This window comes from Falco rusticolus, chromosome 17 (assembly GCF_015220075.1).
Source record: "Falco rusticolus isolate bFalRus1 chromosome 17, bFalRus1.pri, whole genome shotgun sequence".
Classification (NCBI taxonomy): Eukaryota; Metazoa; Chordata; class Aves; order Falconiformes; family Falconidae; genus Falco; species Falco rusticolus.
In genome coordinates, this window is record NC_051203.1 from 691,113 (window position 1) to 716,058 (window position 24,946).

The following is a 24,946-nucleotide window of genomic DNA, read 5'->3' on the forward strand; positions in this document are numbered from 1 at the left end:
TGCGCCCAGACTCCTGGGAGCCTCTGGCCTTGCCCAGCTGCCTCAAAATGGGCAGTTTTGTTTTCCGAGCACTTGCAGCCCCAGTTCGGGGTGGGGGTGAGGCAGGGCATAGACCTCTGCTGGCCACTGTGCTCTGCCCTAACCACCCCTGCATCCCGTCCTTGCAGCTCCCTGGAGATGACCTGCTATGACAGCGATGAAGCCAACCCCCGGAGCGTCTCCAGCCTGTCCAACCGCTCCTCCCCACTGTCCTGGCGCTATGGGCAGTCAAGCCCACGCCTGCAGGCGGGGGACGCGCCATCGGTCGGGGGGACCTGCCGCTCTGAGGGCACACCCAGCTGGTACATGCATGGCGAGCGGGCACACTACTCGCACACCATGCCCATGCGCAGCCCCAGCAAGCTGAGCCACATCTCCCGCCTGGAGCTGGTTGAGGCACTGGACACCGATGATGTGGAGCTGAAGTCAGGCTACATGAGTGACAGCGATCTGATGGGGAAGACACTGACAGAGGATGACGACATCACCACAGGGTAAGTGCCCACACCGGGGTAGGTGCCTGCGCCACGGCTTTTCTGGAGGTTTCATCACCTCCTGTTCGGCCAGCGGTGGAGGGGCATCAGGCACAGCAGGATGGAGGAGCACATAGATCACGGCCAATCTGGGTTATGTCCCTGCATCCCAGAAGGTGCTTTCCCACCAATGAGGCAGTGTAGCCCTTGTAGTGCTGGTGGTGCTGGACACCAGCCAGGGCTTCCTGGGGCTGGCAAGCCCCTGAGCTGGGGTGTACTGCTCTTCTGGCATGTGGGCAGTGTCCGGCTTGATCTGGGTGTTCCCAGAGCAGGGGGCTGAAAAAAGTGCATGGTGTGTGGCTGTGGGAGCCCCGAGCCAGAGCCTTGCTGGGGTAAGTGCTGCTGCTTTCAGAAGTGCTCTCCCAGTGGGTCTAAGCTGCTGCCTCTGACCCTGGCACTGCAGGGACATCCTGTGTCCAGCTGGGAGTGCTGGTGGCTTGTGGTGGGGCAGGCAGGGCCAGGTCTCAGCACCCCAGTGAGAACTGCGCACCGAGGTGTCATTGGGTGGCACCGTAGTAGAGTGGGGTGCACTGCTGAGCAGGGGTCCTCTCCTTCTGGGACCCCCGCTGGCCTCTGTCCCTCCACCCACAGGGCCAGGGGCATCTCCTGCCAGGTGGGCACAACCTAGCATGCCCAGGGCTTGCATTTTCCTTCCAGATGTGTCCAGCTCCCACTGCACTGTTGAGGTGCCCCTGGCTCTGGCAAGGGTCCAGGATTTCAGCATGTTGGAGGTTTCCTGTTTCAGCACAGGAGGATTCTTCTGACTGTGCTGCTCTGGCCCTCCTGGGGCGGCCATAGTCATGTCAGCTCGTTGCAGGATAGAGCACAGCCCATGGCTTCACACCCATCCTGGGGGCCAGCACTCCCCAGACATGCCCTGGAGGTGCATGTTACAGTTGGAGGGGACACACACCGAGGGGTGCCTGTGCAGGCCTCCGCCCCGGTGATGCTGCAGCTTGGGGGCAAGAGTGTCTGTGGCACCACAAGTGTCAGACCTGTCCTCCCCACAGGCATGTAGGGTGAATCTCAGGGGCTGCCCTCTGTTTGTGAATGGGGTGCTTTGTGCTGGCTCAGTGTGGACCCCTCCTGGGGACCGTAACCCATCACTTGGCAGCCAGAGGTGGCACGTCACTACCTTCTGCCACCAGCCACTGGACCATGGGGTGTGATGGGCAGCAGGGTGGCTTTGGGCTGCCCTGGATGGCTGGGGCCACAGTGGTTCTGGCTGTGGGTACGAAGGGCTTCACTGCTTCTTGTCTCATCTTGGAGCTGCTCGTGCAGGCAGATAACCTTGGGGTGCCCTTGGCTGCAGAGGCAGTGCGGGGAGGGGTGAACCAGAGCATGACTTCATCTCCATCAGCCACTGAGCAGGCAGAGTGTGGGCAGGGTCAGCCCCTCCTGGGAAGGGCCAAGCTTTGGGGTGGGAGCCCTGTGTGGCCGAGCCTTTTGCGAGGCCCTGGCAGCACCACAGTCCCCCAGTGCCAGTGAGGCTTTCAGTGCCACGGCAAGCTGGGCTGGCACCTCCACGGCCGGGTGCCAGAGTCCCTGTTCCTGCACAGGGCCCGCAGTGTGACCCTGAGCGTGCTGCAAGGGAAATCCCCAGTGCCCTGCCAGTGGGTGCAGAGACAGACTGGGTGCTCTGTGCTGGGTACCCCTCGCCAGGGTTGGGTGCAAGAGGGCAGCCGCAGCAGCACAGGGCCCTCTTAACTGCAGGGACATGTTCTGGGGATCTGCAACGTCACCAGGATGTTGCTGACACATGGGGCCAAGCGGTGATCTAGTCATAGCTCCATCCCCTATGGCCCCATGATAGGACTTGGGATGAGGGTCCCCCGGAGCAGGCAGCGTGGCACAGTCCACAGGGACACCCAGGGAATGTCCCTGGCTGGGTGCTGGGGGACACGGAGGTGCCCTGTCCAGGAGCCTGGGCACTGGGCATCCCCTCCTTGCCAGAGCCAGCTGGGGCGAGGAGCTGCCTTGCCAACGCAGAGCACTCATCCAGTGCAGCCCTTCATCCAGCCTCCTCAGCTGGCTCTGACCTAGAAAGCAAATACCGCCCCAGGCCCCGTCTCCCCGTGCTGCTAATGCACCGGGCAGGAGCCGAGTGCTGCAGATGGGGCCATCAGCCCCCGAGCCCCGGCTGCCAGGCCAATGCTTCATGCACCGCGCCGGCGCACACCCAGGCTTGTAGGGCAGTAGGTCAGAGCCAGCTCAGAGGATGCGGTGGCACGTCTCCTGAGACGTGCGGGAAGCCATGGGATAGGACCTGGCATCTGCATGGCTTCCTGGGGAAGCATCCTGGAAGGAGAGGGCTGAGGTAGGTGAGGCATGGCTGGGGCATGGGGGCTGTCCAGGGGGGTACTGGGGTGAATCGGCAGGCTGGTGGTTGGGGTGGGCCCAGCTGAGAGGGCAGTGGTGGTCCCAGGGCCCAGCTCAGAGAGGGGGGTGGGATGATCAGGTCTGGTGGTGTGAGCAGGGATCAGCTGGGGACACCCCAGCCTCCAGAGGCATTTCTGTATCAGCTGAATGTGCCGGCATTCTGCTTCCTTGCCTGGCCATGCCCTCCTGCCTGCATCCATCGGGCCAGCACTCGCAGCTCCTCTCCACCAGCAACCTGCTGCTGGTTTTGGAGTGTGGAAAGCTCTGGCTTTGCCCTCCCTGTCTGGTAGCGAGGCCTTTCTTTTGTTCCCAGCGTCACCGTATCCTCCTTGTGCTCTGCAGCAGGGCAGCCCTTGGCCAGCAGGGACCCGGCACAGCCTATGCTGGGAGCAGCCCCGCAGCCCCCCACCACTGCTGGCACCGTGGTGTCCGAAGGGCCTGGCGCAGGCAGCAAGCTCAGCTTAACATGGCAGCATTTTCTGGGGTGGTGCTGCTCTCCTGCCCTGTCCTGCCCGTCCTTGGGGCCTGGGCAGGGCGCAGGCAGGGACAGCACCGACCCCTGGGCTGTTTCCCTGGCACTGGAAGTCTTTGCTCTCTTCCTTGGCTGCTGTCAGCTCAGGTTTCCACCCACCACTGCTCAGTTTGCTGCTTGCTGTTCCCTGCCCCTGATGCCAGTCCCTGGAGGGGTGCAGTGCTGCCGGTGACGCTTTTCCACCCCATCCAGGCTGGGAATGTTTCCTGAGCCCTGGAGGTCACCCCACCAAGGTCACCCCAATGGGAGGTCGCCCAGTGCCGAGGGACTTCTGTGGCTGTACGGCTGCAGCGCAGTGCTGGGCCCATGATGCAGCAGCGTGGGTGCCTTCATGTGCAGACCTGTGTGTGAATCAGGCAACGGTAGAGGAGGTGGAGAGCACCCGAGCGGGAATTTTCAAGCCAGGTTTTGCCTGGTTTCGTCCCGGCCATGTCCTGCATGTCCAAGCAGTGCCACCTCCTGCACGTGGAGCTGCCGTTCCCCCTGCAGTGTAGTGTGGCTGCAGGTTGGTGCATCTCCCATGTGCTGTGTATGCTTGGGGCCCTGATGTGAGCAGCTGTTGCGGGTCCTGAGTGCTGGCGCAGGAGCGGGTGAGCATGCATCACCCCTGGGTGTTCCCTGGGGCCATTAGGGACACGGTGGGGAGTGAGCAGGGTGCTGTGAGGCTTTGCTGTGGTTGGGAGCTGGTAGGGTGTGCTGGCTTCCACCCCCCCAGCCCTGCCTGCCTGGGGTCATGGGGCTTCCCCCCAGCCATGCAGCACAGGATCCCAGGCTGAGGGTATGACGAGAGTGTCGGTTCTTCTCTGCTTTGCCTTGCTCCACCACGTCTCCCGGGCTTGGAGAGCACCCTGTGTGTTGCAACCCTTTCTGCCACCCTCCTTTTGTCAGACCCTTCATCAGCCAGCCTGTTACCCAGCCGCTTCCCCACGAACAGTGATGCAGCTGCAAGGGCCCTGGGGTGCTCTGGATGTCCCCAGAGAGGTCTGGCAGGCCACCGTGCCCAGTGCCAAGGGCTTAGCAGGTCCAAGCACCTCCCCATGGTGTGCCTCATGCTCAGGGAAGTGCAGGGCACTGGGTGGGGGTTGAAGGCACCTGCCGTGTGGCCCTGGCTGTGCCTCAGTTTCCTTTGGTCCACCCTGCTGGCTGCGAGTGCGTTGGGGCAGGGCACAGCTGCTCTCGGCGGGGTTTGCGGCGGGGTTTGCGGGGTGCAGTAGAGGAGGAGCACCTCTCCCTGGCTCTGGTGTGCAAGGACACGAAACCTGAGCTCAGCCATGTGATGGGCAGCTCCCCAGGTGAGGACCTCAGGGACAAATTGGGACAGGCTGGTTCCGTCCTTGGTCCTTGGAGCTGATCAAATACCCACAGTGGCAGAATCCTGTGGGGATGCCCAGGCTGAGCTCATCCTGCCCCTCTGGCAGGGCACGGTGTTGCCAGGCCTGATCCTGCCATCCCCAAGCACGGGGATGGGCGAGTGGAGAGGGAGCGAGCAGGGCTGGCTGCTGAGTCAGCGCCTTCTTGCTGCGGTGGCTGCAGGAGCGCTGATGATCTGTGTGCACTGCAAGGCCTTGGGCATGCAGGCATCGCTCTGGAGCTGATCCCTGTGGCTGTGCATGTCCCCTGGGGCTTTCAGTGCTCTGGGGAAGTGCTCAGGTAACCCCAGAACCGCTGTGATTTGGGGGTGTCCTTTTGGGCCTTGTTTTTCGTTGTGGATGGAAAGGGAGTAGCACTGCAGCCCACCTCAGTGGTGGCAGCATCTGCACCCCCATCAGCCGGGTACTGTCCTGACTGTTCATGGGTATGAAATGGAGCCGTGGCAGCAGCCTTTGGTGTTGGGACCGCGGGGTGCCGTGCAGCTCAAGGGTCAGCACGTGTGTCCAGTTCATGGTACTCCCTGGGCACTGTCCCATGCCACCGCTATGGTGCTGCTGGCAGCTGGGCGCTGCAGAGCCTGTGGTCCCCTCCAGCAGGGCTGGGGGCTGCTAGCCGCATCCCCCCAGGAGGGATGCTCTTGAGCGGGCACCCGCTGTGCTCCGGCTGGCCTGGCTCCGGCTTCCTCGCAGCTACTTGAGCTCGGTGCAGCCCGGAGGCGGGAGCAGATGTTTGGCTTGGCTCCCCGAGAGCGGCAGGGGAGCGGACGCCCTCCTCTCCTGCTTCAAGCAGGATTGGCGCTGGCGCTCTGCTCCCCTCGAACGCCTCTCACTCAGCTTTGGCTGTTCCGGCCTGACCCTTTGCCACCATCCCAGCGAGCCTGTGAAGTCATTTCTCGGAGGGGACATCCCAGGGGGCACGGCTGTGGCCCTGCACGTGGCCCGGCGTGTGTGCGGGGCCCCAGCCTGGCCGGGGGGGTGGCAGGGGGGCGGCTGGGGAAGTGGTGTTGGATAAATCCTCGCTGCATTGTGCTGTGTGCTGGGGCTCGGTGGGGTTCCTCCCTCCAGCTGGGGATGGACAGGGGATGGTCCCAGAAAGGGGCCCCAACACCCCGCTGGGCACCGCCACCACTGAAGCACCCCTCCTCCGCGCTGCGTTCCAGCCAGCTCCTTGTTTTGGGGTTTGGGTCAGGGCGCCCAGTGGTGACCCCCGGCGCCTGGGGCTGCCTGGGCTGGGCTGCTGTGGCAGCAGCTGCATGGAGCATGTCTTGGGAAGGGGCTCCTGGGGTTGTGGGGCTCAGGGGGTGCAGGGCGCTCAGGGGTCAGTGCACGCCCAGGGTTTGGAAAGCTGCTGGCCTCTGCGGCCGCTGGTGGGGCTGGGTGCGGACGCGGAGCAGAACTGAGCCCAGGGCTGGACCTCGCACGCCCACGTGCCCTGGAGAGAGCTGCTCCGGGGGGTCTGCCCCCCAGACCTGGCTGCCCACCCGCTTGCTGCTCAGGATCTGGCTTTGCTGCTTGCCGTGTGCTGCCTGTGATGGGGCCCGGCCACTGCAGGCAGAGGTGTCTGAGGCCACTGGCTTGTCCAGACAACGGGAAAAATAGGAATTTCGCAAGCAGGCTGAGTCACACCGCTCCCCACCCCGGCGCTGCCCTGGGACTCTCTGGCCGCTGCACGCAGCCGCTGAAGCCCACCATGCCACCACGGTGGCCACGAGCAAGGCTTCATGTGCCACCATTTCCAAAACAGCTGGAGATCCCCACATGGGGACACACTTCCACCGGGGTTTCAGGGTGGGTCAGGGGGTGACCCTGCATTGTCCCCTCGCCCCGCAGCGGGGCTGGCTGAGCTCAGCAGCCCCGCTGGCATGGTGGCCAGGCCTGTGGTTGGGGTCCACGGCTGATCTCATTGCTGCGGGCAGGCGCGTGCTGGCTGACACCCCCACGGCATCAGCCTGGCTGCCTCGGGGAAATCAGACCCTGCTATTACTGTGGTTGACAGCGCAGAGCTGGAGCAGAAGTGCAGCCTGGCCACGGGCCCCCCCTCGCAGGAGCCACGCACACTCTGGGTTGGCGTGGGGGGAGTCCCCTGGGGACCTGGGGGGCCGGGGACCAGAGGCAGTGCTGCCTGGAGGACAGGGAACTGGACCAACTGCTGGGATGTGACGCTGATTCTCTTCTGTTGGGTGAGCTTGGGCGAGTCAGATCCCCTTCCCTGCCTCAGTTTCCCCATCTGTAAGGTCCTTGCAACTCCCTGTTCCTTTGAGCGCGGCTTCCATGAAGGGTGCCAGATCCCGGTACCCAAAATGGAAGCGGGAAGCACCTGGGGTCGGGGAAGCCTGGCCTGCGGCAGGGGCTGGTGCTATTGGGGGGGGGGGGGTACCTGGGGGTTTGGGGGTTGTGTCCTGGAGGGTACACAGGGGTTTGGGGAGGGTCTGAGGAGGACTCAGAGGAATCTGGGTATCCTGTGAGTCTGTGGGGATCTCAAGGAGTATTGGGGGGGGAGTTGGGGGCTGTTACAGGGGCATGGGGTGTGTGCAGGGAGCTGTGGGGATCCTGAGGGAGGTTATGGGTGTTGTGATGCCCTGTGGCCGTTCCTGAGGTGGATGTGAGGGGGAAGCAGAGCCACCCCTGCCCATGCCTGCGGGGAGTCCCCAACCCCCCGATCGTGATTTATGAAGCTAATTGGTTTTTCTGCCCCATTAAGTGGAGTAGAAGGAGAGGGAGGGGAGAGCCCTGGCTGTGCCTCCTCACAGGTCCTGTGAGGTCCTGCCACGGCTGCAGGAGGCTGTGATGGGGGATGCTGGTGACATGTCTGCAGAGCCCCCTCAGTGCCATTGAGCCGCTGATGTGGGGCGTGGAGACCCCCCGTGCAAGCCCCATATTTCCTCCCCTGCAGCGACCACGGCAGAGCAGGACGAAGGGGCCAGGGCAGGCCAAGGGGGCCTCACTGGTCCAGGGTGGGCCTCAGGGCAACGGCAGGGATCCAGCAGCACCCGCCTGGCAGGGGCACGAGTGCCGGGGCCCGGCTGGTGCGGGGCGTCGGTCTGGCCTGCGGGCAGGTGCCCGTGCGGGGCGAGATGGATGGGCTGGGGGTGCCCCCTGCGCAGGGCTCGGTACCGGTGCCTGCCGGTGGGGCTGCTGCCGCTGACCGCGATTCTCTGACCCTGGCTCTGGCGGGGCCGAAGCTGCCCTTTGGCGGCGGCCGCTGTGCCGGGCCGTGCGGGGCTGCGCCCCCGGCCACCCTGCGAGCCCCGCGTCCGGGTTCGGGCCCCGGGGGAGCCGGGGCTGCCGCTGCGAGCGCTGCCGGCGCGGCGGAGGGGAGGGAACGGGCGGCGCCGGGCTGGGGGGCGGCGGAGGGCGGTGCTGGCCGGGCCGGCTGCCCGCGGGACCCCGAACGGCGGCAGTGGCACCGGGGGCTGCGGGCGGGGGGCGGGCAGGGGGCCGTGCTCGGCGGGGGGCAGAGGCGTCGCCTTGCCGCGCCGGGGCGGGCGCGAGGAAGGAATGACCGATGTCCCAGCCCGCGGGGACCGGGCCTGTTCCGCCGAGGCTGCCGTTAACCCTCTGCCCGCCGGGGCCGGGCTGGCCCCGTGTCCCCGCAGTCCCCGGGCCGGCGGGGACCCTGCCCCGCGGCGCTCCCGCTCTGCTGCGCGTGCGAGAGAAACAAGGACAGAAAGGGGCTTTTTGGTCGATGAGGCGCGGGGCGGCGTGGGTGCCCTGGCCGGGGCTGGGCTGGGCTGCGGGGGCCGCCGACTCCCCGGGACCCTCGGCCGGAGGTGGTGCCGTCGGGGAGGCGGAATGGGGGGCGTTGAGGGGCGCTGGGGCCAGGCTGGGGGATGGCCTGGGGGGCACTGGTGCTGCGTGTGGGGATGTGAGTGTGGGCTGGGGGCAGCTGGGGGACCCGGGCTGAGACTGGGGGGGGGGGCGGGGGCGGGGGCATGCTGGGCTGAGGAGCACCAGGGACAGGGGTGGGAGTTCATGGGCTGGACTGGGCGGCCCTGGGGCCGGGTCCCCGAGCCCCTCCCGGCGGGGGTCGGGGGGCGGTCGGGGATAGCCGGGCTGCGGCCGCTGCCGCTTTAAGGCGCGGGCAGCGCGGGGCGGTCCCGCCGCCGCCCCTCCCGCCCGCCCCGGCGGGGCCGCGCTGCCGCGGGCAGCACCATGCTGCGGGCGGGGAGGCCGCGCCGCGCCCCGCGCCTGGCCAGCAGGTACCGTACGGGCACGGACGGCCCCGCACCGGCACCGGGCGCGGCGGGTAGGGCGCGCTGCGGGCGGGCGGGTGGGCGGCCGGAGCCCGGCCCCGGCAGACAAAGCCGCGCGCCCCGGGGCCGCACCGCGGGCGGTGCTTTGTCTCGGCCACGCCGCGGGGGGGAAGGGGGGACCCGGGCAGCGCGGCTCCGCCCGGCACCGCTGCATCGGGGCGGCTCCCCGCGGCCGGGAGCGGGGCGCGACCCCCCCCGCCCAGTCCCCCGCCTCACACCTGCAGCGCGGCTGGGCCGGGCTCCCGGAGCTCCGGTACCCCGGGCCGGCGGAGCTGACCCCGCCGGGGCGGGGCGGGCGGCGGTGCTGCGTGCCCACCTGGGCGCTCCGGAGCGGGGCACGCCTGGGCCGGGGCGGGAGCGGAGCATCCCCGCGCAGCCGCTCGCACGGTGGCCCTGGGCCAGGTCCGTCCCCCGCAGCCGCCTCCCCGGGCCGGGGCCGGGTGTGCGTCGCCGGTGCCGGGGAGCACCGCAGGACGGTCATGCTGCCGCAGCCCCCACCTCGCTGCTGCTGCTGTCCTTGGGCATCCCTTCCTTGGGCATCCCTTCGCTGGGAGCTGTCAGGGGTGTGGGGCTTGCGGTTGTCCCGATGCATTGCTGCCTTCAGGGTGGGTTTGGTTCGGTGCCGGCTGAAGGGAGGTGGGAAATTGCTCTGTGTAAGATGGAGGGGCTGGAGCACAAAGCAGGAATTGAGTTTTGCCCCCCAGCATAACACTGCGGCGTCGCTGCCCCCTGTTTGGGGTCTGTGGGTGGCACTTGGGTGGCCTCGGCTGGCAGGGACCGGGGTGCCAGGCACCGAGAACTGGTATTTGCCAAGGAGCTGTCAGTGCTGTGGTGCAGCCTGATTTGAGGCTTTCCTTGCTGTGCCGGCTACAGCATATGTGTGCCAGTTTTGAGGAGCCCTCAGTGTGCCAGCCACGTGCCCCATAAGAGAGCCAGAGACATCCCACAGCGGGCAGCTGGCTCCCAGGCTTCACCCCAGGGCTTGAGTGCTCTTGGATCTTGTCTGTCACCTTCTGTGTTGACCTTCCTTAGCATGGGATTGCTAAGGAGGATCCGGGGCCACCTCCTGCCCCAGTTCAGCCCCGGACCCTGTGCCTGTTTCACCAGAGCTCTCCAGATGCCTGGTGGCAGGGTGGCAGGGGCTTCCCGTGCAAGGCTGGGAGAGCATTTGAGATTTGCCCTGCCAGGCCACTAAAGCCAAACTGAAGAGACGCAGCACTACGTTTGGTCACAGCCATGCGCCCACAGGAGCCATGCCTTGCTCCCAGTGCTGCCTGCTTCAAGGGTGATGCTGACACAGGAGAGGAGCATTGTTTCATGCTCCGGGGTGGAGATTTCTGTCCCAGTGAGAAGTCACCCTCAGCACCAGGGGCTGGTGGTGGGAGATGCTTGGAGCCAGGCAACCCATCAGCACATCCCGGGCATGTGGTCATAATTAAATCCCATCCTGAGCAGCAGAGCCTGTGGGGCTCTGTTGCAAAAGCTGCTGTGGGGATGCAGGGGGCTGTGTCCATCCTGGCTGTGGCCAGTCCCCGATGTCTGGGAAGAACAGGGTACATGGGGCTGGTTGGAGAGGGTGCTGGAGCTGCCTGTGTCGCTGTGTCCTGGGGTTTGGGCGTCCCAGAGGGGATGGTGGTGGCTGCAGCTTGTGTCCTGGCACCCTGGTTGGCAGGGACACCCAGCAGGTGCCCTCTTCTCTGCCAGGCCACACTGTCCTGTCCCCAGCTCAGTCAGGGGTCACAGTGTCACTTGGGTGATGCTAAGCAGATTCCCCAGCTGCTGGGGCTCTGGTGCTTGCTGGGCTCCTGCATCTCTGTGGCCCCAGTGTAAGCGACTGGGCCTGGCCACAGCCCCTCAGCTTTGCTCCCCTCTCCTACACCGCTGCTTGTCTCCCCCAGCCTCTTGCAGCCCCCTCGGAGGCTGCAGGGCCTCGCTGACCTACTCAGCTGCTGACCTGAAAGGGGCCGTGCTCATCCTGCTGGAAAACGCTCTGTGCCTGTCTGTGCTGGATCGCCCTCGGCACAGCCCTGTGCTGCGGGGCTGGCCGGGCCCGGGGGGTGCGCAGGCAGCTGCTGCCCCGGCACGGTGCAGACTGGTGGCCCTGCAGATGGGCTTGCGCACGGTCCGCTGCGCCCCCAGCACGGAGCAGCTGCCCTGGCATAGCAGCGGTGCCCATACCTGCTGCCTCTGCCTGCTGCGGATGCTGGCTGCTGGAGGGGGGGAGCAGAGTGTGTCGAGGCAGTGGGTGGGGGCCACCCGAGGAAGGGTGGATGCTGCGGGGCGGCTGGTTTGTTTTCTCCAGCCAGTCCCTGCCCTTTCCAGCGATGCTCCAGATCTGCTCAGCGGGGCAGGTTGCAGGGGGCTTGGTACCAACTGCAGTGCTGCCAGCCCTGCCAGCGTGGGTACTGGCCTCCTCATGTTGCACAGACACCATCCATGGTCCAACCTCCCCCCACAGCGGGGTCACTGGGCCTGGTGTGCTGGTGGGGCACCGAGCCTGTGCCAGGCTGGAGCCCACCGCAGCCCTGCAGCAGGTGCTACTGGGAGCTTAGGTTTGCGCCCCGCAGCCCCTGGAGCGGGGAAATCCCGCAGTGCCGGGCAGAGCTGGGGCTGGCAGGGTGGGTCTGATGCTGTCTCTGTTCTTGCAGCTGGGATGAGAGCAGCTCCATCAGCAGCGGCCTCAGCGATGCCTCTGACAACCTCAGCTCGGAGGAGTTCAATGCCAGCTCCTCACTCAACTCCCTGCCCTCCACCCCCACCGCCTCCCGCAGGAACTCGGCCATAGCGGTAGGTGCCTGTGGCACCCAGACCCTTCCTGGGATGCCGCTGGTCTGTGGGAAAGAGGGGATGGAGGGTGCTGGTGTGGGGGAACTGAGGCATGGCGTAGGGTGACAGTGCATCCCTCTCCCAGCTGGTCGGTGCTCTCTGGGAAGTTTGGGGTGGGTGCCAGGAGCGCCCCTGACTCCGCTCTGCCCACAGCTACGCACGGACTCAGAGAAGCGCTCACTGGCAGAGAGCGGGCTGAGCTGGTACTGTGAGGGCGACGACAAGGCACCCAAGAAGCTGGACTACGACAGCAGCAGCCTCAAGATGGAGCACGGCTCCTCCAAGTGGCGGCGGGAGCCCTCGGAGGGCGGTGAGGAAGGGCCCAAGGGTGGTGAGCTGAAGAAGCCTGTCAGCCTGGGCACTCCTGGCTCCCTCAAAAAGGGCAAGACCCCTCCCGTGGCCGTGACCTCCCCCATCACCCACACGGCCCAGAGCACCCTCAAAGTGGCAGGTGAGACCCAGTTCATGCAGGGTCCAGCTGCTCTGATGGGGAGAGGGTTGGGTGGCACCTCTGTGGGCCTTCCCTGAGCACGCTGGCCACGGGATTCCCAGAGGCAGCGCTCAGACCCAGCAGCTGGAGGTGTGCTGGAGCGGGTGGCAGGGCTGTGCATCCTTGCAGGCACGTTGTGGGTCTGGCCCCATGCTAAGCCCTGCTTGCTGGTCTGCCTGCCCCATGGCCTCGTGGCCACGTGCCGGGCTGGAGGCTAGCTGGGTGCTTGAAGGCCTGGCCACGGCTCTGCCCTGAGTCCCGGGATGGTGGCATGTCCCTTCTTCATCACACCCCTGCATCTCCAGTACCACTGTCCTATCTGGACTAGTTCAATGTCCCCAAAGCCTCCAGGGACGCTAACTTGGCCTTCCCTACCCACCAGGCAAGCCTGAGACCAAAGCCACCGACAAAAGCAAGCTGTCTGTGAAGAGCACAGGCCTGCAGCGCTCCTCCTCCGATGCTGGCCGTGATCGCGCTGCTGATGCCAAGAAGCCACCCTCGGGCCTCACGCGCCCTTCAGCCTCCAGCTCCTTCGGCTATAAGAAGCCAGCTCCTGCCACTGGCACAGCCACTGTGATGCAGGCTGGGGGCTCAGCCACACTTGGCAAGATCCAGAAGAGCTCTGGTATCCCCGTCAAGCCAGTCAGCGGGAGGAAAACCAGCCTGGATGTCTCCAATGCAGCCGAGCCTGGTTTCCTGGCCCCAGGGGCTCGTTCCAACATCCAGTACCGCAGCCTGCCCCGGCCAGCCAAGTCCAGCTCCATGAGTGTGACCGGTGGCCGTGGCGCAAACCGGCCAGTCAGCAGCAGCATCGATCCAAGCCTGCTGAGCACCAAGCAGGGCAGCATCTCTGTGTCACGGCTCAAGGAGCCATCCAAGATCAGCACCAGCCGTGGCACACCAGCCCCTGTGAACCAGACAGACCGCGAGAAGGAGAAGGCCAAGGCCAAGGCGGTGGCACTTGACTCTGAGTGTGGGACGCTGAAGAGCGTCAGCTCACCTGAGAGCACACCGAAAGCCCAGGCCAACCTCCCGCCAGCAGCCAAGGTGGCCGAGCTGCCCCCCACGCCTCTCAGGTACGATCCTTCCACCTTTGAGGGCAGCAGGTGCCCAGCACCCAGCTGTGCCCAGCACTCCAGTCTCACCTGCTTCCTTACCTAATTTCCCCCTCTAGAGCGGCTGCCAAGACCTACGTGAAGCCTCCCTCACTGGCCAACTTGGACAAGGTCAACTCCAACAGCCTGGACTTGCCCTCCTCCAGCGAGCTGCAGCCCCCACACACTGCCAAGCTCCAGGACCTGCACCCAGCTGGTGGGCACCTCGCGCCCTGCTTCAGCCCCAGTCCTGCCCCCATCCTCAACATCAATTCGGCCAGCTTCTCCCAGGGCCTGGAGCTCATGGGTGGCTTCAGTGTCCCGAAGGAGGGCAGGATGTACCCCAAGCTCTCAGGGCTGCATCGCAGCATGGAGTCCCTGCAGATGCCTATGAGCCTGCCCAGTGCCTTTTCAGGGGGCAGCACCACTACCCCAACCCCTGCTGCTGCACCCCCTGCCAGCACAGAGGAAGAGGAGGAGGAAGAGGCAGGGGAGCTGGGCTGGAGCGGGAGCCCACGGCTTGCACATCTGGACAGGTATGGCTGGAGGGAGGGCACAGGGCTGCTGGGGCACCTCCCTGCGCTCAGATCCCTCCCTGCCATCCTGCTGCGACCTTTGCCTGCTTTGGAGGCTCTTCCTGCTACATTTCTGGGGAAAAGCTCCCTGTCCCCGCAGCTCAATCCCCATGGCACCTTCCCTCATCTGTGCAGGGATGTCACTGATCTTTCCTTCCCTTCCAGTGCCAACCGCGACAGGAACACGTTGCCCAAGAAAGGGTTGAGGTAAAAGTGCCCAAGTGACTTTTGGATGGCGCTGGGGAGGGAGGGTGGGCATGTGGAGCTTTCTGCAGGGGGCTGGTGGTGCCCTCCATGCCGGAGAGGCTGGGCTGCAGTGCAGTGGGCAGGAGCCAGGATGGTGCTGGTCCACTTCACCATGCCTGTCTCTGCTCCGCTCCCCAGGTACCAGCTCCACTCCCAGGAGGAGGCCAAGGAGCGGCGCCATTCGCATGCCATCAGCAGCGGGCTCCCTGAGTTGGACGACCAGCAGGAGCTGCCCTCGCCCCCTGCCCTCCCCATGGCGCTGGTTGGGAAAGGTCCGCTCACCAGCATCGGTCAGTGCCCTCTGCTGCCAGTCCCCTTCTGCTTGCAACAAGCCCTGTGCCTCCTGCTCCCCATCACCCTGTGCTCCCCATGTGACTTGCTGATGTTGCCCCGGGTGCTGCTTTTTTCCATGACACTCCCAGCAGCCCTGACACTCAGCACCTGGTGCTTTTGGCCCATCGAGGTGCTGGGTTGTGCCCAGGGGCCAGGCATGTTCATCATCTCCACCTTCAGGGCATCCTGGGGCTCTGGCCACAACTCTCTGCTCCTCTGGGGGTGCCTGGCAGGGCAAGGGGTCAGCCCTGCCCTGCTCTTGCCAGGACCTACGTGTTCTTGGAGGGTTTGGAGGGTCCAGGCAGACAGGTTTGGGCTGCTGGTGGGGGGCAGCAGGTGTTGAAGTCCTCCACTTCTGCACCCACAGGTGATGGGCTCTGGCATGGTGGTGCCCACTTTGCCCTGGGGTGATGGATTTGTTTCTCAGCCCTGTGGTAACCTTGGTGCTGGCGTCCACATCTTCCCAGTGTAAATCTGCATTTCAGCTTTCCCTCAGTCTCTCCCTGCTTTGGGACCATGATTCCTGCTTCCTCTCTGCATCCCAGCTCTTGTGGATTGCTTCCAGCCCTGCTTCCCCATCCCAGTCCCAGGTTCCCTGGTGTGATTCTGACCCTGCCTCTCCCCTGCCTTCTCCTTGTAGTGAGCCCCACTGCCACCGCAACCCCACGGATCACCCGCTCCAACAGCATCCCCACACACGACTCCACCTTCGAGCTGTACAGCACGTCCCAGATGGGCAGCACCCTCTCCCTGGCCGACAAGCCCAAGGGCATGATCCGCTCGGGCTCCTTCCGGGACCCTGTGGACGATGGTGAGAGTGTGCTGCACTCCTGCCCAGGTGGAGGGGGCTCTTGGGGGCGGCGACAGGACTCCCCGCACACTTGTCCCTTCCTCCTGGATCTGCTGCAGCACTGTTGGATGAGTTGGTGCATCCAGTCCTCAGCATCAGAGGAGGGGACAGCAGCCCTGAGGGGCCTGGTAGACCCCTCTGCTCTGGGCTACAGCCCACCCTGACCACCATGGGTACCCTGTGGCCCTGGGTTGGCCCCAGGGTGTTGTGGCACTGGGGACACAGGGACCCAAGCAGCCAGGGGGAGTGGCAGAGCACCTGGGCTCAGCCAGAGAGGAGGGTGCAGGTGGAGGGTGCTCCCCACACCCTGCTGCACACCGTGTGCCGAGGGAGGTCATCAGCCACACACTGAGAAACAGGCAGTGCTGAGCAGCTGCCATCCCACCCTCTGCCTCCCCCGGCCCCCCCACAGAGCCCCCCTCCACTGGGAGCTCCGTCCTCTGCACCCTGCTATGCCCTGCACCTGCAGCCATGGGGATGCTGCTGGCCCGGGGCACCCTGACGGGCTGGGTTTTATTCTGTTGCAGTTCATGGATCGGTGCTGTCCCTGGCCTCGAGCGCGTCCTCCACCTACTCCTCCGTAAGAGCTGCCTCTGTGCTGCGCTGCTTTGTGCATGGCTGGTGGGGGCCTGGGTGGGAAGGGGGGGGGGCTCTGTGCATGCCTCTGCCTTGCGCCAAGCCTGTCCGTGCCTCGCTGCCCTCCTGACTGCCTGCCTCTGTCTGTCTGTCTCCCTGTGCTCTCGCACTGCCAGGCTGAGGAGAAGATGCAGTCTGAGGTGAGCCCGCACCCTCTGCTCGTCGCCTGCCCCTGCCACCATGGCGAGGGTGAGCAGCTGGCCCCTCTCACTGCCTCTGCTCTCTCCCCACAGCAAATCCGCAAGCTGCGCCGTGAGCTGGAGTCCTCGCAGGAGAAGGTGGCCACCCTGACGTCCCAGCTGTCTGCTAACGTGAGTCCCTATGGGACCTGCTGCAGGACACACCGCTCTGTGTCCCTGCAGTGTGTGGGGCTGGTGCTGCCCTGCGCCCACCAGAGCCTTGGATTCCCCTTTCCAGCCTCTCGTGTCCCACACCTGGCAGAGGGTGCTCACCCAGGCGTGGGTGCTCACCTGTTTCTCCACTTCTCCCAGGCCAATCTGGTGGCAGCTTTTGAGCAGAGCCTGGTGAGCATGACATCCCGCCTGCGGCACTTGGCAGAGACCGCTGAGGAGAAGGTGGGCACTGTTGGGATGCCGAGTAGGTACTGGGGGGTACTGGTGGTCCCGGAGGGTGCTCGTGGTGCTGGGGGATGCTGGACTTCGGTGAACCTGCTGTGACATTGCCCATCCCAGTGGTGCTCTTGAGGTGGGCCCTGTGCTGCTGGGACACACTGTACAGCTCCTGGCTCTGCTCCCCAGGACACTGAGCTGCTGGACCTGCGAGAAACCATTGACTTTCTGAAGAAGAAGAACTCGGAGGCCCAAGCTGTGATCCAGGGTGCACTGAATGGCACTGATGTCACCCCCAAAGGTAAGGTGCTGCAGCCCTCCCGCTGCAGGGATGTAGCCCTTCCTCAGCTACTCGCCCAAACCCAGCTGGGCTGTGCCTGCCTGGAGGTGCCCAGAGCACATCTCGCTCATGAGGTGTTCACATGGGAGGCAGCGTCCCCTGGGCAGCAGCTCTTCCCCTCCTGGGACCCCTGAGCATCTGAAGCCAGGGTTGTACAGCCAGAGCTGTCACTGCAGGAGATCTTGGCACTGGTGTGGGGACGGGGTGGTTGTCCTCCCTGGGGCACTTCCTCACTGGGCCCTTTGCTGACAGCCCAGTTTTGGCTGCTGATCTTGACTTTGTTCCCGTGAGTGCTGTTCCTAGTCCTGAAACCACAATGTGAGTGTAACGTGCTGGCAGGGAGGTGGCCTGGGACAGGAGCAGAATGATGTACACCCTGGGCATCTCCCTAGAGTTGGAGGCAGCGCCCATGTAGTGTCTGAGCCCCCTGTTGTCTTACCAGGTGGCTCCGAAAGCTCAGAAGGTGTTTGGGTGTGAGCAGGGAAGCTGTGCAGGGAGGAGAGTGCAGGTGGCTCTGGCACTGGGGCAGACACAATTTGCTGATACCTCCTTTTCTGATCTCTCCTGCTTCTCTTGCTGGTCCTAGAGCTGCGCATCAAGCGGCAGAACTCCTCTGACAGCATCTCCAGCCTCAACAGCATCACCAGCCACTCCAGCATTGGCAGCAGCAAGGACGCTGATGCGAAGAAGAAGAAGAAGAAGAGCTGGGTGGGTTGGGCAGGGCACTGGCAGGAGTGGGGCTTGGGGAGCCACTGGCAGGGTCTGACTGGGGTCAGGCCCACAAGCCAGCTGCTTCTTGGTCTACCGTGGCATGGTGGTGTTTGTCTCCTCTGTCCCCTGGGGACAGCACTGATGAAGAGCGTGTAGCCACCATGGATTGTGTTTTGGTGTGTTGGCCAGGACTTCTCCAGCCCCTCTGGGAGTTCTCCAGCCCTGGTCCTGCACGCCTGCTCCCTTGTTTTTTCCTCCCATCTCCTGCCCCTGCAGGCTCTGGCAGTGCAGAGGGCCGGACACCTCGGCCAGGCAGCCCCTTCCCTGCACCAGACAGCTCAAAGCTGGATGCACAATTAAGTCTTGCTTTGTTTTGTTTCTCTCCCGCTATGCTGACCTCAACTCTTTTTTTCCAGGTGTATGAGGTAAGTCCTATGCCGTCCCTTCCACCACGTGCCATGCCCTGCCAGGGGCCTTGCTCCATTTTTCGGGAATGGTGCTCATGACACTACCCATCCCATCCATCTCACTGGCACTAACCCCCCGCATGGGCCATCCGGGGCCCCCAGCCGGACTGCGTGCACCTTGGCTGCTTCATTTGATGTTAAGGCCAAAACATGCATCCACGTGGATGGGCTGAACTGCCCCAGGCGGCTCTGAGGCAGCAGGAAGGGCTTGGTTGGGGACCTGTCCCATGGATGGGGACAGTCCCCTTCTTGCCTGGGGAAGGCAGGTATTGTCCTGGCTCCCTGTGGCTAGATCTTTTTGGACGGGCACCTCACTGCAGCCCTGCCTGTGGCACCGGTGTGTGGTGCTGCCTATCTCTGCATTGCCAGGGCTGGCCTGACGTGGCCTCAAATGGCTCTGTCCCTGTTGGGACCCACGTGAGTCCCAGTGCTCCTCTACTCTCTCATCGTCAGCAGAACCTGACACCCACCTGGTTTTTTGTGCTGAAATGCAGCACTCTTGCTTTTGGGGTCACACCAGACCAGCCCGCCTGGTGCCTGTGGGAGTTGGGCTGGATCCTGCCTGTTCTCCATCCCCTCTTCCTCCCACCTCCCCTCGGAGCAGGTCTTGGCCCTCCAGAGGACCTGGTGTGAGCCCGGGGTGCCTGTCCTGCTGCTCTCCCACAGGCTGGTGGTGCATGTGCAGGACCCAGGCCCGGTTTGGCCCCCGTGCAGTGTCCGTCCACCCTCCCTGACCTTGGCACGCCGCTCACCCGCCCGCTGCTCTCTGTGCTGTGTGCATGCTGCATGCCTGGCTGGGACCCCCGTGACATCTTGCAGAGGGCTGGCGGGCCTGCTGTGCCTCCAGGAGGACCCCACAGTGGGGGTGGGACGGTGGGATGGTAACTGTCCCCTTGCACCAGGACCCTGGCTGTGGAGTAGGGGGATTGTCCCCCTGAACACCACTTGCTGGGATGGCTGTGGTGGGGGTGAAGGTCAGGATGGAGTCGGCCCTTCCCGACGGGTCGGGGTGCTGGTGCAGTGCCTGAGCACCCAGTGTAGGTGCTGGGGGAAGCCTGGCTGGGACGGGGGTCCCCCTCTGGGGCTGTGCGCGCCGTCCAGGCTGGGGCTGGAGCATTGCACAGAGGGCTGTGCACCCCCTCCGCCAGCTGTGCCAGCAGAGCAGGGTCAGGCTGGTGCCTTACCCGGGGCAGTGGCAGTGCACAGTGCAGCCTCGGTGATGGATACGGTGTTACTGGTCCCAGCTCAGGCTGTCTGTGGGTCCTGGGCAGACGGTGGTTCTAGGGCCGGACTGAGCCCTGTCTCTGCTTTCAGCGCTGCACTGTCGGGCTGTCCCTAACAAGTGCCTTTCTGTCACCTGTAGCTGCGCAGCTCCTTCAACAAGGCTTTCAGCATCAAGAAGGGACCTAAATCAGCCTCGTCCTACTCGGACATCGAGGAGATCGCCACGCCAGACTCGTCGGCCCCCTCTTCCCCCAAGCTGCAGCATGGCTCCACAGAGACCGCCTCGCCCTCCATCAAATCCTCCACATCCTCGTCTGTGGGCATTGACACAGCTGAGTACGTGGGGCCAGGATGGGCAACACGGAATGGGGAGGGCCGGTCGTGGGGGCTGCAGGCTCCCACCCTGGACCCTGTAAGACTCTCTCTCCCTTGGCCCAGGCTCTTCCAGGCCCATGGTGAGGGTGAGCCAGAGAAGAAGGAGGTGTCGGAGCTTCGGTCCGAGCTGTGGGAGAAGGAGATGAAGCTGACGGACATCCGCCTGGAGGCCCTCAACTCGGCCCACCAGCTGGAGCAGCTGCGGGAGACCATGCACAACATGCAGGTAAGGACCACTGCCAGGAGCCTGACTGGCTCTGAGCTGTGCTGCCGGCGTCCAGCTCCTCACCCAGTGCCGTAACTGGTTCTCCCCAGCTGGAGGTGGACCTCCTGAAGGCCGAGAATGATCGGCTCAAAGTGGCTCCAGGGCCCTCGGCAGTGCCAGGCTCTGTTCCTGGCCACGTCATGAGCACGTCAGCCTCCTCTTCACCGCGGCGCTCCCTGGGTCTCACCCTTGGCCATGCCTTTGGCCCCAGCCTGGGGGATGCAGGTAGGGGTGACAGAGCTGCTGGCAGATGGGGAAGGGCTGGGACAGAGACTCTGTGTGTGATGGGAACGTGCTGCTGGTCACCTGGAGGCAGCTGTGCATGGGGATCTGTCATGCCACCGGTGCCACAGTCAGCCACAGCAGGATGTGGCTCGGGCTGGTCCTGGTCAGGCCTGGTGGCTCAGTTCTCCCTGCCAGCACAACCTCATTGCTCTGTCCCTAGACGTGTCCCCTATGGACGCTGTCAGCGCTGGCACCCAGAAGGATGAGCTGACACTACGGATCGTGGTGCGCATGCCGCCCCAGCACATCATCAAGGGGGTAAGTGTGGGCTGTACAGGGAGCCTGGCCGGTCCCAGTGCCATGGCCCTGGGCAAGGGGCACAGAATGCCTCTCTGGGGCTGGGTGTAGTGCTCTGCTCTGCACACCTGCCTTGGCTCCTAGGACCTCAAGCAGCAGGAGTTTTTCCTGGGCTGGACCAAGGTGAGCGGGAAGGTGGACTGGAAGATGCTGGATGAGGCTGTCTGCCAGGTCTTTAAGGTAGGCGCATGGGGGCCGCTCCTCTGTGAGCCAGCCTTTTATACTGCTCCACTGTGTCTGATGCTCTCTGGCCCAGGTCCTTACCAGGGTCTCCTGGAACTGGTTGCTGCCCGCTGGTCCTCAGGGGCACTAACAGCCCTGTCCTTGTCCACATAGGATTACATCACCAAGATGGATCCTGCTTCCACGCTGGGGCTCAGCACCGAGTCTGTCTATGGCTACAGCATCAGCCACATCAAGCGGGTCCTGGACACAGAGCCACCAGAGCTGCCGCTGTGCCGCCGAGGCCTGACCAGCATTGTTGTGACACTCAAAGGTCAGTGTGATGGCGAGGCTCCATCACTGTCCCTCCCCCTATCTCACGGTGTCGTGGGATGTGAGTAGGACCCTCAGCCCTCCCTTGCCTGCAGGCTTGAAGGAGAAGTGCGTGGACAGCCTAGTGTTTGAGACACTCATCCCCAAGCCCATGATGCAGCATTACATCAGCCTCCTGCTGAAGCACCGGCGGCTCATCCTCTCGGGACCCAGCGGCACCGGCAAAACCTACCTGACCAACCGCCTGGCTGAGTACCTGGTGGAGCGCTCAGGTCGGGACGTCACCGAGGGCATTGTCAGCACCTTCAACATGCACCAGCAGTCCTGCAAGGTGAGGGCATGCTGCAGCCAGAAGTGTCCCCGCTGACCCTGGTGCTGCGGTCCTTGTTGGCAGCCATGTCACGGCCCCATGTGTGACACCCGGCCCGTTCATTGCAGGACCTGCAGCTGTACCTCTCCAACCTGGCCAACCAGATTGACCGGGAGACGGGCATGGCACCAGATGTGCCACTGGTGATCCTCCTGGACGACCTCAGTGAGGCGGGCTCCATCAGCGAGCTTGTCAATGGCGCGCTCACCTGCAAATACCACAAATGGTGAGAGCCCCACTGCACCCTCCACCAGCGCAGGAGGCACATGCATGCTCCCCGCTGCTCTCAGCAAGGTCCCTGGGCTTGTAGAGATGAGACTGCTTGGCTGCTGTGCTCAGATCAGCTCTGCCACAGGCGGGGGTCATGCAGCATGCTTTTCTCATGAATTCTGTCTCTCTCTGTCACTTGCTCAGCCCCTACATCATTGGGACCACCAACCAGCCTGTGAAGATGACCCCAAACCATGGCCTCCATCTCAGCTTCAGGTGGGAATCTTAGAATCATTTGGGTTGGAAAAGACCTTTAAGATCATCAAGTCCAACCATTAACCCAGCACTGCCAAGGCCACCACTAAACCATGTCCCTGAGCACCACATCTACATGTCTTCTGAGCACCTCCAGGGGTGGTGATTCCACCCCCGGCCGGGGCAGCCTGCTCCAGTGCCTGACCACCCTTTCGGTGAAGATGTTTTTCCTCATGTCCAACCTAAACCTCCCCTGGTGCAACTTGAGGCCGTTTCCTCTCGTCCTATCACTTGTTCCTTGGGAGAAGAGATGGATACCCACCTCGCTACAGCCTCCCGGCCGGCAGCTGTAGGGAGCCATGAGGGCCCCCCCGAGCCGCCTCCTCTCCAGGCTGAACCCCCCCAGTTCCCCCAGCCGCTCCTCAGAGCGCTTGTGCCCCAGCCCCGCTGCCCGGCTCTGGACACGCTCCAGCCCCTCACTGTCCCTCCTGAGTGAGGGGCCGAAACTGAACCCGGGGTTGGGGGTGCGGCTGCGCCGGTGCCGAGTGCAGGGGGACGGTCACTGCCCTGGTCCTGCTGGCCACACTGTTGTGCCACAAGCCAGGACGCTGTTGGGCTCCTTGGCCACGTGGGCACACGGGGGGCTCACGTTCAGTTTGCCGTCAGCCAGCCCCCCAGGCCCTTTCCCTCCGGGCAGTTCCCAGCCCCCTGCCCCCAGCCCGCAGCGCTGCGTGGGGCTGGTGTGACCCAGGTGCCGGACCCGGCACTGAGCCGTGTTGAACCTCCTACAACTGGCCTTGGCCCATCGGCCCAGCCTGCCCAGATCCCTCTGCAGAGCCTCCTGCCCTCCCCCACATCAACGCTCCCCCCAGCTTGGGGCTGTCTGCAAGCTTACTGAGGGAGCGCTCGATCCCCTCATCCAGATCATCGATATTAAACAGGAGTGGCCCCAGCACTGAGCCCTGGGGACACCCCGTGTGACCGGTGCCAGCGGGATGTAACCCCATTCCCCACCACTCTCTGGCTTGGCCGTCCAGCCAGCTTTTAACCCAGCACAGAGCACACCCGTCCTGGCCATGAGCAGACAGTTTCTCCAGGAGATGCTGTGGGAGATGGTGTCAAAGGATTTACTAAACTTATCACGTGCTTATTGTACATCCCTGGGGACCATCCCCAGGCTAGCGGGGGACAGAGGCCATCACTTCTGCCCCGGGGCAGTCCTGGGGACAATCCTGTGACTGGGAACCTGGATGAGGATCAATCCCCAGGCCCATGCCTGCCATTCCAGAAGGACCTGTTGCCCCAACATTGGGCACATGCAGTGTGGGGGTGCTAGGAGGTCCCCCTTGAGGGTGCTTGGCGGCTTGTGCAGAGACCCAGCCCCGAACAGCTGACTCTTTCCCCCAGGATGCTGACCTTCTCGAACAACGTGGAGCCAGCCAACGGCTTCCTGGTGCGCTACCTGCGGCGGAAGCTCCTGGAGTCGGACACGGATGTCAACGCCAACAAGGAGGAGCTGCTGCGTGTGCTGGACTGGGTGCCCAAGCTCTGGTACCACTTGCACACCTTCCTGGAAAAACACAGCACCTCTGACTTCCTCATCGGTACGGCCCTGCTGCGTGCCTCCCTCCTGCGCCTTGCACTGCTGGGAGCCCCCAGGGACAAAAAAAACAAAGGAGCTTTGGGAGCTGCTGTGCTGCTCTGTGTTGCCCAAGCCCACACAACCAGAAGCTGGTGGGCAATGCACACAAGCGTTCCTCTTCCCTGGGTGGCATTTCTGGCTGTGCCCTATGGGAGCTGTCACCATGGTGTCAACCAAGGCTACCTGTGTCACTGGCACCCCTCCTTGAGCAGGGAGAGCCGTGTTTCCCTAGGCAGGTCTCCCTTTGCCTCGCTCTGCTTTTGGGGGGTACATGGACCTTGGCAGCCTGGTGACTTGCCTGGGAGCTTGCTCTGCCAGACGCTGCTCCCGGGAGGTGGTCGAGCCCATGGCACCCTGCACAGCCAGGCTTGCCCACCTTGGTGCTGTGCTGCCATGGGCCAGTGACTGGAGCCAAGGGACTCGGCTCCCATTTTCGCTCTCTGCCTTCCCCCCGCAGGTCCCTGCTTCTTCCTGTCCTGCCCCATTGGAATTGAGGATTTCCGGACCTGGTTCATTGACCTGTGGAACAACTCCATCATCCCTTACCTGCAGGAGGGGGCAAAAGATGGGCTCAAGGTACACAGAGCTGCCTGGGACATGGGGAAATAAACCAGCGGTGCTTGGGGATGTGCTGATGCAGCAGTCTAATGGGGCACGGAGAAGGGAGGCACTGGGATTTTGGGCACAGGCGACACCTGTCTGGCCCTGCCCTGCCCTGTGGCTTCAGTGGGACATAGCGCTGTTTGGGGACACTCGGGGTGCCACGATGCCGGCTCTGGCAGATGCTGAACAGGTGGCTGCTGCTTGCTCTCCCTGTGTACAGGTCCACGGGCAGAAGGCAGCCTGGGAGGACCCCGTGGAGTGGGTGCGGGACACCCTGCCCTGGCCATCAGCACAGCAGGACCAGTCCAAGCTGTACCACCTGCCCCCACCCACTATTGGGCCCCACAGCACCGTTTCCCCTCCCGAGGAGCGCACCGTCAAGGACACGACCCCCAGCTCCCTGGACTCTGACCCTCTGGTATGTCCCTGCTGTGCTGGAGTCTGCATGTACGTGTCCCCGTGTGTCACCTCGAGCGGGCTGTTACAGCTGATGCACCAGGGCCTGTCCCTCTGCGCTGCTTTGGCATGCTCAGCCGTGAGCATCCCAGCTGTGCCCAAGGCCAAGATCCTGGTGACAGGGATGGGTTTTGCAGCACCTCTGGGCTTTGCTTTAGCCTCTAAGGAGCTGCTTGGGATGGCTGGTTTGTACGGGAGGGCAGGGAGGGAGGGCCAAGTGGCCTTG

At 64.1% G+C, this 24,946-nt stretch overlaps 1 protein-coding gene across 4 annotated transcripts in view; it reads left to right on the plus strand.

The window, feature by feature from the left end:
* The window catches only part of NAV1 (neuron navigator 1), a 63,337-nt gene that overhangs the window by 34,461 nt on the left and 3,930 nt on the right, over window positions 1-24,946 (plus strand). For 2 of the 4 annotated variants that reach the window (XM_037410619.1, XM_037410620.1), the window contains exons 5-31: window positions 168-533; window positions 11,755-11,893; window positions 12,086-12,383; window positions 12,805-13,498; window positions 13,597-14,052; window positions 14,257-14,298; window positions 14,476-14,627; window positions 15,311-15,481; window positions 16,048-16,100; window positions 16,273-16,296; window positions 16,390-16,467; window positions 16,648-16,731; window positions 16,915-17,026; window positions 17,652-17,773; window positions 18,193-18,201; window positions 19,607-19,803; window positions 19,906-20,068; window positions 20,158-20,332; window positions 20,553-20,650; window positions 20,774-20,869; window positions 21,026-21,185; window positions 21,280-21,515; window positions 21,623-21,780; window positions 21,969-22,040; window positions 23,427-23,623; window positions 24,119-24,237; window positions 24,485-24,682. In XM_037410619.1, coding sequence (XP_037266516.1) covers window positions 168-533; window positions 11,755-11,893; window positions 12,086-12,383; window positions 12,805-13,498; window positions 13,597-14,052; window positions 14,257-14,298; window positions 14,476-14,627; window positions 15,311-15,481; window positions 16,048-16,100; window positions 16,273-16,296; window positions 16,390-16,467; window positions 16,648-16,731; window positions 16,915-17,026; window positions 17,652-17,773; window positions 18,193-18,201; window positions 19,607-19,803; window positions 19,906-20,068; window positions 20,158-20,332; window positions 20,553-20,650; window positions 20,774-20,869; window positions 21,026-21,185; window positions 21,280-21,515; window positions 21,623-21,780; window positions 21,969-22,040; window positions 23,427-23,623; window positions 24,119-24,237; window positions 24,485-24,682 — 4,669 coding nt within the window. The remainder of the gene's footprint in view (window positions 1-167; window positions 534-11,754; window positions 11,894-12,085; window positions 12,384-12,804; window positions 13,499-13,596; window positions 14,053-14,256; window positions 14,299-14,475; window positions 14,628-15,310; window positions 15,482-16,047; window positions 16,101-16,272; window positions 16,297-16,389; window positions 16,468-16,647; window positions 16,732-16,914; window positions 17,027-17,651; window positions 17,774-18,192; window positions 18,202-19,606; window positions 19,804-19,905; window positions 20,069-20,157; window positions 20,333-20,552; window positions 20,651-20,773; window positions 20,870-21,025; window positions 21,186-21,279; window positions 21,516-21,622; window positions 21,781-21,968; window positions 22,041-23,426; window positions 23,624-24,118; window positions 24,238-24,484; window positions 24,683-24,946) is intronic. The other 2 variants (XM_037410621.1, XM_037410622.1) reach the window with 2 other exon arrangements.